Raw genomic sequence first — 12,992 nt, forward strand, 5'->3', positions numbered from 1 at the left:
CCGTCTCAAAAAAAAAAAAAAAAAAAGAAAAAATACAAAAGCTAGCCATGTATGGTGGCACATGCCTGTAGTCCTAGCTACTCAGGAGGCTGAGGTTGGAGGATCACTTGAGCCCAGAGGTGGAGGTTGCAGTGAGCTGAGCTCACGCCACTGCACCCCAACCTGGGTGACAGAGCAAGACCCCATCTCAAACAACACACACACACAAAAATATTTCTTGCTGGCCGGGCGCGGTGGCTCAAGCCTGTAATCCCAGCACTTTGGGAGGCCGAGACGGGCGGATCACGAGGTCAGGAGATCGAGACCATCCTGGCTGACACGGTGAAACCCCGTCTCTACTAAAAAATACAAAAAACTAGCCGGGCGAGGTGGCGGGCGCCTGTAGTCCCCGCTACTCGGGAGGCTGAGGCAGGAGAATGGCGTAAACCCGGGAGGCGGAGCTTGCAGTGAGCCGAGATCTGGCCACTGCACTCCAGCCTGGGCGGCAGAGCGAGACTCCGTCTCAAAAAAAATATATATATATATATATATATATATATATATATATATTTCTTGCTATTGAAGTATAACCTGCACAAATTGTAAGTAAGCAACTCAGTGTATTTTCTTTTCTTTTTCTTTTCTTTTTTTTTTTTTAAGATGGAGTTTCGTTCCTGTTGCCCAGGCTGGAGTGCAATGGCGCAATCTCAGCTCACGGCAACCTACGCCTCCCAGGTTCAAGCAATTCTCCTGCCTCAGCGTCCCGAGTAGCTGGGATTACAGGCATGTGCCACCACGCCTGGCTAATTTTGTATTTTTAGTAGAGAGAGGGTTTCTCCATGTTGGTCAGGCTGGTGTGGAACTCCCGAACTCAGGTGATCTGCCCATCTTGGCCTCCCAAAGTGCTGGGATTACAGGCGTGAGCCACCACGCCCGGCCAACTCAGTGGATTTTCACAAATCAAACACAAATGTGTAACTAGCACTCAGGACAAGAAGAGAACATGACCTGCCCTCCTAGGGGTAGCCACTTTCTTGATTTCTGTTACAATAGATTAGTTTTGAAATGTTATAAAAATGGAATCACATAGTATATTCTCTTTCGTGTCTGGCTTCTTTCACTCAACATGATATCTATGAAATAGTTATAATCTAGTTGTTGTTGGGTGTAATTGTAATTTATCCATTTTCATTGTTATATGATCATTCTCAAACACATTGACATCAGGACACCTTTACATTGTTAGAATTATTGAGGACTAGAAAGAGCTTTTGTTTATGTGAGTTACATATATATATGTGTGTGTATATATATATATCAATATTTCTGTATTCAAAAATAAAACTAGCTGGGCACAGTGGTTCACGCTTGTAATCCCAGCAATTTGGGAGGCCAAGGAAGGAGGACCACTTGAGGCCAGGAGTTGGAGATCAGCATGGGCAACATAGCCAGACCCCATCTCTAAAAAAAGAAAAATTTTTTTTGGAAACAGAGTCTCACTCTGTCGCCTAGGCTAGAGTACAGTGGCACAATCTCAGCTCACTGCAGCCTCCACCTCCTGGGTTCAAGTGTTTCTCCTGCCTCATCCTCCTGAGCAGCTGGGATTACAGGCGTGTGCCACCACACCCAGCAAATTTTTGTGTTTGTTTTTTTTAGTGTAGAGGTGGGGTTTTGCCATGTTGCCCACGCTGGTTTCAAACTCCTAGGCCTCAAAAGAAAATCTATGAGGTTTATTTAATTTTTTTTTTTTTTTTTTTTTTTTTTGAGAGAGAGTCTCACTCTTGTTCTCCAGGCTAGAGTGCAGTGGTGCGATCTCGGCTCACTGCAACCTCCGCCTCCCAGGTTCAAGCGATTCTCTTTCCTCAGCCTCCCGAGTAGCTAGGATTACAGGCATGCACCACCACACCCAGCTAATTTTTGTATTTTAGTAGAAATGGGGTTTCACCATGTTGTCCAGGCTGGTCTCAAACTCCTGACCTCAAGCAATCTGCCCGCCTTGGCCTCCCAAAGTGGTGGGATTACAGGCGTGTGCCACCGCGCCCAGCCTGATAGATTTTTAAAACAAGAATATACAAGGTCCATCGGCTGTCAGAGTGATGGATGACATCATCCCACATCAGGGAGCCTCTGGAAAACTGCACTGAATGCTCGTGAGAGAATGAGAAAGCAGAAGAGCAAATAATGTCTTGGTAATAGTATGAAAATAGATTTGACCTTATGGGCCCCCTGCAAAGGTCTCGGGGACCACAGGGGACCAGGCTCACACCCTGAGAATGGCTGCTGTATGTTACTCAGTTAAATCACCGGAACATCGTTGCTTCTTCCTTCTCTTCTTAAATAAATGTCTTTCCCAGCCCTTTCCAAACATCCCCCTGGGGCCCTGGCGGCTTTCTCGTTGTGTGCTAGGAAGAGACCTAGCTCTTCCATTTTCTTTCTGAATTTCTGTTTCCCTAACTGAAAGATGAGCTCCTTTTTTTTTTGAGACAAAGTCTTGCTCTATCACCCAGGCTGGAGTGCAGTGGCCTGATCTCGGCTCACTGCAACCTCTGCCTCCCAGGTTCAAGCAATTCTCCTGCCTCGGCCTCCCAAGCAGCTGGGACTACAGGCGTGCACCACCACACCTGGCTAATTTTTGATGGGGTTTCACCATGTTGGTCAGGCTGATCTTGAACTCCTGACCTCGTGATCTATCCGCCTTGGCCTCCCAAAGTGCTGGGATTACAGGCATGAGCCACCGCGCCTCGCCTGAGATTCTTTTTTTTTTTTTTTTTTCTGAGACAGAGTCTCTCTCTATCGCCCAGGCTGGAGTGCAGTGGCACTATCTCGGCTCACTGCAACCTCCACCTTCCGGATTCAAGTGATTCTCCTGCCTCAGCCTCCCGAGTAGCTGGGATTACAGATGTGCACCACCACGTCTGGCTAATTTTTGTATTTTTAGTAGAGACAGGGTCTTGCCATGCCGGCCAGGCTGGTCTCGAACTCCTGACCTCAAGTGTCTGCCTGCCTAGACCTACCAAAGTGTTGGGATTACAGGCGTGAGCCACTGCGCCTGGCCGAAAGAAGAGATTTGACTGGGCCTCTGAGATCCCCTCCTTAGCTGAGACCTTCCATGACTTTCCAGTCTTCTAATGGAGAGTCTATAGTTCTAAGATTTTATTATTTCAAAAATATAAGGGTGTAGAGTATATGCATATAACTTTTCAGGCCAAGATCGATTCTCTCTCTCTACCAATCTATAATTCCAAGAGGTAGTAGAGTGTGGCAGTGAAGAGTATAGACTTCAGGCTGGGCACGGTGGCTCATGCCTGTAATCCCAGCACTTTGGGAGGCCGAGGTGGGTGGATCATGGGGTCAGGAGTTCAAGACCAGCCTGGCAAATATGGTGAAACCCTGTCTCTACTAAAAGCACAAAAATTAGCCAGGCGTTTTGGCGTGCGCCTATAGTCCCAGCTACTCGGGAGGCTGAGGCAGGAGAGTCACTTGAATCCAGGAGGCGGAGGTTGCAGTGAGCCGAGATCATGCCACTGCACTCCAGCCTAGGTGACAGAACAAGATTCTGTCTAAAAAAAAAAAGTATAGACTTCAGAGCAAAAGTGCCTGGGTTCAAATCCCAGCTATCCAATTTACAAGCTGTGTGGCCTTGGGCAAGTGACTTAATCACTCTGCTCCAAAGCTGCCTCATCTGTGAAGTGAAGGTGATAAGAAACCCACCTCCAGTCAGGCGCGGTGGCTCACGCCTATTCTCCCAGCACTTTGGGAGGCCAAGGCAGGTTGATCACTTGAGACCAGGAATTCCAAGAACAGCCTGGCCAAGAAAGACGGGGTTAGTAAAACCCCATCTTTACTAAAAATGCAAAAATTAGCCAGGCGTGGTGCCATGTGCCTGTAATCCCAGCTACTCGGGAGGCTGAGGCATGAGAATTGCTTGAACCCGGGAGGTGGAGGTTGCAGTGAGCTGAGATTGAGATTGTGTCACTGTGCTCCAGCCTGGGTGACAGAGCAAGACTTTGTCTAAAAAAAAAAGAAAAAAGAAACCCGTGTCCTTGGGTTGCTCTGAGGGTTCAATGATACATGTAGAATGCTTAGAATGGAGCCTGCCACGTAGGTAGTGCTGGGGTTGCCTGTGATTATTATCACATCATCACCATCTAATCTCAACATTATTTCATCATCATCATTTCTTCGTGATTGTCATTATCTTCATCATTATCATCATCATTGCATCTTCTAAGATCCAATGGCTCTGAGGTTTGGTGTTTCTTTTCTTTCATTTATTTATTTTTTTTCTTTCTTGAGACAGGGTCTTGCTCTGTCACCCAGGCTGGAGTGCAGTGGTGTGATCATGGCTTACTGCAGCCTCGACCTCCCTGGGCTCAGGTGATCCTCCTACCTCAGCCTCCCGAGTATCTGAGACTATAGGGGAATGCCACCATACCTGGCTAATTTTTTTTTTTTTTTTTTGGTAGAAACAGGGTTTCACCATGCTGCCCAGGCTGGTCTCGAACTCCTGGGCTCAAGTGATCCTCCCACCTCGGCCCCCCAAAGTGCTAGGATTACAGGCATGAGCCACCACACCTAGCCTTGGTGTTTCTAAGATTTACTGTGTCTAAGATTCTATTCCTTGAAAGTTCTCTGTGGTTCCACAAATCTGTTATTTCTAGGGGCTGTGATTCTGCCATGCTAGTATCCCAAGGCCTTCAGAAACGTTTGGCTGACACATCTATAGAAGCCCAGCGGTCAGATTCTCTATAGCCTTTAGCTCCAGGCCAGGGCAGTGGGGCACAGGGTTCACTTACAGGTGGCTTCAGTGGTCCGGCGACTGTAGGACTTGCGCACGCGGTACCTGACTACCAGTTCACCTCTTTCCACTGTTGGCTCGAACACTTCTCTGGGGGGGGGGGGGGGGGGGAGTAGGTGAGGGCAAGGAAAAACCATGTGGAACCCCCTCCCCAACCAGCAGTTGAGCAAGTACCATCTCAGCCTCAAGCCCTGCCTGCCCTCTCTGCTAGCATTTGCTGAGCATGTCTTGGACAGCTACCTTCTGCCTTCCGTTCACTCCACACACCCCCTTGCCCTCATTCTTTTTTTTGAAACAGGGTCTCACTCTGTCACCCAGGCTGGAGTGCAGTGGTGCGATCTCAGCTCACTGTAGCCTCCATCTCCTGGGTTCAAGTGATTTCTGTGCCTCAGCCTCCCAAGTAGCTGGGACCACAGGCGTGTGCCACCACGTCCGGCTAATTTTTGTATTTTTTAGTAGAGACAGGATTTCGCCATGTTGGCCAGGCTGGTCTCAAACTCCTGACCTCAAGTGATCCACCCGCTTCAGCCTCCCAAAGTGCTGGGATTACAGGCGTGAGCCACCGCGCCTGGCTTCCCTTGCCCTCATTCCAATTCTTGGTCATCACTCCTCCTGCACCAGCCTCCTCACTGGCCTCCCTGCCTCCAGCCTCTCCATCCCAGGCCACACAGCCTCCCCATGTGGTTCCAACTTACCCATAACGGGTCTCCTTCTTTCGCCGGTGGACAAGGAAGAGAGCCAAGATGAGGACACAGGCAGCGGCCACAACTGCTCCTAGCAGTATATACCACCAGGGCCACGAGAAGGCAGGAGCTGAAGTTTCCTTCACTATCGGGGGTACGAGGAACAGGTCATGGATGAGGCCTTGGATCCAGCTCTCTGGGACCCAAAGGGGTGATGTTGGAGGGAGGCAGAAGGCCTCGGTAAAGATGTGCACATACTTGATGTGGTGTGTGATGGATGCATTCACATATCTGAATAGGCTGGGCTGGACAGGGTATGCAATGGATGTGATACAAGTGCATGTTAAGGCAGGAGTGTGTGAAAGTTGTAGGATGGGTGAGTTGAGAGTGGGATGGAGGCCAGGTGCAGTGGCTCACGCCTGTTATCCCAACACTTTGGGAGGCCAAGGCGGGTGGGTTACTTGAGGCAAGGAGTTCAAGACCAGCCTGGCAGACATGGTGAAACCCTGTCTCTACTTAAAAGATATATATATACAAAAATTAGCTGGGGTGCTGGTGCACACCTGTAATCCCAGCTACTCAGAAACTGAGGCAGGAGTATTGCTTGAATCTGGGAGGCAGAGGTTGCAGTGAGCCGAGATCGCGCCACTGCACTCCAGCCTGGGTGACAGAGCGAGACTCCATCCCCGCCCCCCCCCCCCAAAAAAAAAAGAGCAAGTGCCAGCACAGCTCAGTTGGTAGAGCATCAGCCTTTTAACCTGGTGGTCCAGGGTTCAAGTCCCTGTTTGGGCGTTTGTAGTTTTCCTTACTTTAAGCTACCACATATTACCCCACCAAGATCCAAAAAAACAGAAGAGTGGAATGGATATTTGAGGAGTGTGCATTGAGTGTGGAATGGGAGAGAGAGATGTGTGGAACGGGTTATGAGTGTGCCAGGAGGGCTAGATGAACATGAGATGGGTGTGGAGAAACCTCAAGTAGCATAGGTTAGTGTGAGAAATGTGATGATTGTGCAAGGAGGGTGGACTAGAGTATAGATAAACAGGTGAGTGGGGAAGGAGATCCTTGCAGTGTAGGACGGTGCATGAAGCGTGTGCACGGAGGGCGAGGCTGGTGAATGAAGGACTAAGGAATATCTTTTGAGGAGAATGCAATGACTACAAAAGGATTTTCTTTCTCTCTTTTTTTTTTCTGTTGTTGTTGTTGTTTTTTTTTTTTTTTGAGACAGGGTCTCATTCTTTCACCCAGGCTGGAGTGCAGTGGCCCAATCTCAGCTCATTGCAACCTCTGCCTCCCAGTTTCAAGCAAATCTCCTGCCTCAGCTTCCAAGTAGCTGGGATTACAGGTGTGCACCACCATGCCCGGCTAATTTTTGTATTCTTTTTTTGGTAGAGACAGGATTTCACCATGTCTCCTGAGTAGCTGGGACTGCAGGTCTGTGCCACTTGGCTAATTTTTTTTTCTTTTCTTTCTTCTTTTTTTTTAATTTGAGACAGAGTCTTGCTCTATTGCCCAGGCTGGAGTACAGTGGCATGATCTTGGCTCACTGTAACCTCTGCCTCCCAGGTTCAAGCAATTCTTGTGCCTCAGCCTCCCGAGTAGCTGGGATTACAGGCTCGCACCACCACGCCCAGCTAATTTTTGTATTTTTAGTAGAGATGGGTTTTCGCCATGCTGGCCAGGCTGGTCTTGAACTCCTGACCTCAGGTGATCCACCTGTCTCAGGCCTCCCAAAGTGCTGGGATTACAGGCGTGAGCCACTGCACCCGGCCACAAGGGTTTCCATAAAGCAAGGAATGAGAGTGAAATAAATATCCAAAGGGGTATGATAAGCATATACAGCGTTGAATGGCTGCTGGAAATGTTGGGGGTGTGTGAAGTGGGAAGAGTATTCATGAAGTCTTAGATACAAGGAGTGAGCAAGGAACTTTAAGGATGTAATTGCAGTGTGACAGAAGTGTGCAGTGAGCATGCAAAAGATGTGAGAAGGGCAGATGAGGAGTATGGGGTGCACAGAAAGGGGGTATAAAAAGGGCAGGGGTGGAATGGAGTGTGTAAGAAATAAAGATCATTATGTGCTGAGTGTGCAAGGGGTTCAGGGTGAGTGTGCAGAGAGTGAGACGGGTTGGGATTAGTGAAGGGTGAGGGAATGATGTCTATGGAGTGTGGGGTAAGCATGCAAGGAGAGTCGGGTGTGGGAAAGTTGTGGACAATGTTTTTCAGTGTTTGCAATGTGGAAGGTATGGTAAGTGCGTACAAGGTGTGCAGAGTTTGTGAATGAGAAGTGTGGTTGTGCAATGGGCCTTGGGATTCATATGGGAGGAATGGATTATAATGGGATGTATGTGAAAGGAGGGTGGAATGAGCTTGGAAAGGGTATGTGAAGAAATGTAGGAAGGGATGTGAGGAATACTGAAGGCTAGTGGGTTGAGTTACAAGAGTGGGCTGTAATAGTGCCCAGAGGAGATAATGAGTGTAGGAGGAATGTTTGAGAATTGTTAGAGAAATATTTGAGAGAGATGGATGTGAGGAGGATACCTCATTCCTCCACCCATCCACCTTTCTACCCATCCCTTCATCCATTCATCCACTCACAAATCCATCCATCTGTCCATCCATCCATTTATCCAACCATCCATCCATCCACCCATCTACCCATTCATGGATCCACTCACCACCCAGTCATCTTTTATTCATCCACCTATCCACCCCATCTATTAATCCATTGACCCACCCACCCATCCACCCTCTATATATCCATCCATCCATCCACCCATCCGTCTAGCCATCCATTTAGCCACTCACCATCCAGTCATTTATCTGTTCACCCACCTATCCACCCTCTATTCATCCATTGACCCACCCACCCATCCACCCTCCATATATTCATCTATCCATTTGTTCATCCATCCACCCACCCACCTGTCATTCCCTGAATACCTACAATGTGCTATGCTAGGCCATTATAGGCACCTCCATCAAGGACCACACAAACTCAAGAAGTAGGTTAGAGTGATGAGTTCGAGAAACATGAAAGGGATGTGCAATGAGTATGTATGGTGACAGCACTCCCACTAGGTGTTGAGGGGAGGGAGGGAGGAGATGGGGTGTGGAAGCCCTTACCCAGCTGGTGGACTGGCTGTGCTTGCCCTGTGAGAAGAAAGGACAGAGGAGACGTGCTCAGAGAGGACAAGACTGGCGTGGCACAGGTAAGGGAGTGAGGGTGTGGCACGGGTAAAGGAGTGAGGCCATGGCATGGGTAAGGGAGTGAGGGCGGCTCTCGGTAAGGCTCGGGGTAGGAACAGGGCCTAGGTTGCGGTAACTCTGAAAGGTATAGGGAGTAAGTCAGGGCTGTCAGGGAGAAATAGGGTTAAAGCAGATTGGGCATGGCTTTGGACTTACCTGGGCGCCAGGCCTCCAGGGGTACTGGGAGGCTCCAGGGTCCATCCCCAGCAGCAGTGTAGGCTGCCACACACACTGTCAGATTGGACACAGACCCGTCCCCCTGCAGCTCCAGGGTCACCTCTTGCCTTAGCCCTATGTCCATTAGCACCTAGGGGGTCCAGAAGTGGCATCAGGGTAGAGCCTCACCCCCAGCTGTTAAGCCTTCACTCTTGGGCTCAATGCCCCATCTCTTTCTCAAAGCCCTCTCTCCATCCTCCAACTCCTCATCCTTCCTTGTCCTCCCCTTCATCTCTCATCCTCATCCTTTAACCTGTATCCCTCCAACCCCTTCTAGCTTCCCTTTCCATCCTCTCTCCCTACGTCAGGGTATTGCTAGCCCTGATAGCAGTGCCTTTGTGCAAATTGGGAAAAGGTACCCCTTCCCCAAGGTGCTATACAACTATCTGCTGTGAAATCGTTATAGTAAATACGAGTCTGCTGAAATGCTTTTGCAGTGGTTCAAAAATAGCCATTCCCCATGCCCTCCCCTAGACCCCCTTATTCTCCCCAGAATGTGAATATGAACCTTCCCTGAACGTGCCCCTCTAGGCGTAGAGCAATTGCGTACTACCCAACGTGCACAACCGTCCATGTCGGCCCTGATATCTTCTCCTCCCTGTCTCCCTCCTCCCCCAGCCACTCCACTCCAGTCCCACCAGCAGCACCCACCTCTGGGGTGTCCTGGCCTTGATACGCCAGCCGGTACCCTAACAGGGTACCCTGCAGGGGCGCCCGGGGCTCCTGCCAATGCACGAAGGCCTGGCTCCCATTCCGCGTGGCACTAATGTTCTCAGGGGGGCCCAGGGGCACTGGAGGACAGGGAAGAGGGGAAGCTGGCACCCCCACCTCTTCCTGACCCCCTCCCCTGTTCCCAGGAAATGGGTGCAGGGTGCCAAGGGCACGCACGTGGGCAACTCGTGGAGGCCTCCCATGAGCGGAAGCACAGGGGACAGAAGGGCTGGGAGATAGGCCAGTGGGCAGTGCTGCTGAGGGGTCAGAGATTGGATGGGAAGGAGATTGAGGCCATGAGGGGTAAAGGGGTGAAAGGGGACAATGGGGGTGGCACTGATGTAAGCAAAGTCCAGTGGGGTAGTGGTGACGTCTCCCTCCCCAGCCTTTCTTACCTCCCTCCGGCGTCTCCACAGGAAGCCAGTGTGTCCAGGATGAGGGGCCCTGGCTGCTGGTGCACGCCACACGGATGTGATAAGGGGTGTGAGGATGGAGGCTGCCCAGCCGAAGCTGGTGGGGGGGCACAGATGCTTGCAAGGTGAGGGGCTCCTCTGGGGGGTCTGGTTCTCCCGCCTGGATGCCCACCTCATTGTCTGACAGCATAGCCTGGGGAGAGGGAAGGGTGTGAGGACAGAATGACCAAGCAATCACATGAGATGGTCACACAGCTCCCAGTGGTGGTGGTTCTAGTGTGACTACACAACTTTGCAAGGGTGTGTGTGTGTGTGTGTGTGTGTGTTGCAGCGCCATGCTGGGATAACACAGGCACCTGGATTTGCAAACCAAGGAGATCATTTGGTTGTATACGACGCGGTTCCAAAAGCCACCTCCAGCAAGACTCTTCCCCCTCTGAGCCTCGGTTTTCTCCTCGGGCAAATGGGGCCTTAGAGGATCAAATGCCTTACAGGATTGTTTAAAGATTAAATGTAGTTATGCCCAAAGGATGCCACAGTGCATGGCGGGTGGTCAGCACCGATAATAATGATGCATAGTGTGATGACAATAATAATGCAAATAGACTGGGCACAGTGGCTCCCGCCTGTAATCCCAGCACTTTGGGAGCCCGAGGTGGGCGATCACTTGAGGTTAGGAGTTCGAGACCGGCCTGGCCAACGTGGTGAAACCCTGTCTCTTCCAAAAATATAAAAAATTAGCCAGGTGTGGTGGTGCTCGCCTGTAATCCCAGCTACTCAGGAGGCTGAGATAGGAGAATCACTTGAACCTGGGAGGCAGAGGTTGCAGTGAGCTGAGATCACATCACTGCACTCCAGCCTGGGTAACAGAGCAAGACTCTGTCTCAAATAATAATAATAATAATAATAATAATAATAGCATGATATTGTGAGATTCCATTTATATGACATTATACTACAGGCAAAAGCATTGTTCTAGAAGCAGAAGTGTGGTCATCTCTGGGGCCTGAGGGAGCCTTGTTGGGGACTGGAAGGGTCTATGTCTTGATTTGGACGGTGGTTACATGGTGAATATGTGTATTACACAATCTCAAGGGTGTCCAATCTTTTGACTTTCCTGGACCATAGTGGAAGAAGAATTGTCTTGGGCCATACATAAAATACACTAACACTAACGATAGCTGATGAGTTAAAAAAAAAAAAATTCACAAACAAATCTCATAATGTTTTAAGAAAGTTTATGAATGTGTGTTGGGCCTCATTCAAAGTCATCCTGGGCCACATGTGTTAGACGACCTTGATCTAGATGTAGACTGAAGATTATGCATGTCATATGTCTCATTTCTTTTTTTTTCTTTACTTTTTTTTTTTTGGAGATGGAGTATTGCTCTGTTGCCCAGGCTGGAGTGCAGTGGCGAGATCTTGGCTCACTGCAACCTCCATCTTCCAGGTTCAAGCAATTCTCCTGCCTCGGCCTCCCAAGTAGCTGGGACTACAGGCACCACCACGCCCGACTAATTGCTGTATTTTCAGTAGAGACAGGGTTTCACCATGTTGGTCAGGCTGGTCTCAAACTCCCGACCTCAGGCAATCCGCCCGCCCCAGCCTCTCAAAGTGCTGGGATTGCAGGTGTGAGCCACCATGCCTGGCCTATGAGTCTCATTTCATCACCCGAGTTGGAGTGCAGTGGCATGATCTCGGCTCACTGCAGTCTCCACCTCCCAGGTTCAGGCAATTCTCATGCCTCGGCCTCCCAAATAGATGGGATTACAGGCATGAGCCACCACGTTTGGCTAATTTTTTTTATTTTTTTTTATTTTTTAGACGGAGTCTTGCTCTGTCACTCAGGGTGGAGTGCAGTGGCACGATCTCAGCTCACTGCAACCTCCACCTCCCAGGCTCAAGCAATTCTCCTGCTTCAGCCTCTCGAGTAGCTGGGGCTACAGTAATGCACCACTATGCCTGGCTAACTTTTTTGTATTTTTGTAGAGACGAGGTTTCACCATGTTGGTCAGGCTGGTCTCAAACTCCTGATCTTAAGTGATCTGCCTGCCTCGGCCTCCCAAAGGGGCTGGGATTACAGGTGTGAGACACCACACCCGGCTTTTTTTGCATTCTGTGTAGAAAAAGCGTTTCACCATGTTGCCCAGGCTGGTCTCAAACTCCTGACCTCAGGTAATCCACCCGCCTCAGCCTCCCAAAGTGCTGGGATTACAGGCATGAGCCACTATGCCTGTCATGTCATATATTATCTTAATTAAAAAAGAAAAACATGTCCAACATTTACTGAGTGCCATTCTTAGCCCTTGACAAATCTGAATTTATTTGGCCTTCACATCAACCCTGTTGTCCTGTGGTAAGTATTATGCTTATTCCCACTGTACAGATGACAACACTGAGGCCCAGAGAGATGGAATCACTTGCTCAAGGTCATCCGTTTATCAGTGATGAAGCTGGGACCTGAACCCCATCCTGTCCCCATAGTCTTCACTCTACTGGCGGTAAGAATATCAGTAATGGTAGTAATACCTCTTGTCTGTGCACAGAGGCAGTTTAGCCTTGTGCTGAGGAGCACGGGTGCTGGATCTGGGGCTCAAATCCAGGCTCTACCATTCCCTAGCTGTGTGCCTCAGTCTTCTCATCTGTAAAATGGGATGACAGTGGCTCCCTACCTCATGGGGTTGACTGAATTGGGGCATATAAGCATTTAGAAGACTGCTTGTGCATACGGAGTGGCATTTATTATTTTATTTATCTATCTATCTATTTATTTATTTATTTATTTGAGATGGAGTTTCGCTCTTGTTGCCCAGGCTGGAGTGCAATGGCGTGATCTCAGCTCACTGCAACCTCCGCCTCCCAGGTTCAAGTGATTCTCCTGCCTCAGCCTCCTGAGTAGCTAGGATTACAGGCGTGCACCACCACGCCCGGCTAATTCTGTATTTT

The 12,992-nt window shown here is 49.5% G+C and overlaps 1 protein-coding gene and 1 non-coding gene across 4 annotated transcripts in view; one reads left to right on the plus strand and one right to left on the minus strand.

The window, feature by feature from the left end:
• AXL (AXL receptor tyrosine kinase) overlaps nt 1-12,992 on the minus strand; it is a 44,543-nt gene that overhangs the window by 15,124 nt on the left and 16,427 nt on the right. The window contains exons 7-12 of one of the 3 annotated variants that reach the window (XM_009194551.3): nt 10,029-10,239; nt 9,574-9,713; nt 8,863-9,013; nt 8,584-8,610; nt 5,473-5,656; nt 4,776-4,867 (exon numbers count right to left, since the gene is read on the minus strand). In XM_009194551.3, the coding sequence (XP_009192815.1) occupies nt 4,776-4,867; nt 5,473-5,656; nt 8,584-8,610; nt 8,863-9,013; nt 9,574-9,713; nt 10,029-10,239 (805 nt within the window). The remainder of the gene's footprint in view (nt 1-4,775; nt 4,868-5,472; nt 5,657-8,583; nt 8,611-8,862; nt 9,014-9,573; nt 9,714-10,028; nt 10,240-12,992) is intronic. The other 2 variants (XM_003915573.5, XM_003915574.5) reach the window with 2 other exon arrangements.
• On the plus strand, nt 6,180-6,252 carry TRNAK-UUU. Its single transcript has one exon. It is a non-coding gene; the product is annotated as a tRNA-Lys (tRNA).

Source organism: Papio anubis, chromosome 20 (genome assembly GCF_008728515.1).
Source record: "Papio anubis isolate 15944 chromosome 20, Panubis1.0, whole genome shotgun sequence".
Classification (NCBI taxonomy): domain Eukaryota; kingdom Metazoa; phylum Chordata; class Mammalia; order Primates; family Cercopithecidae; genus Papio; species Papio anubis.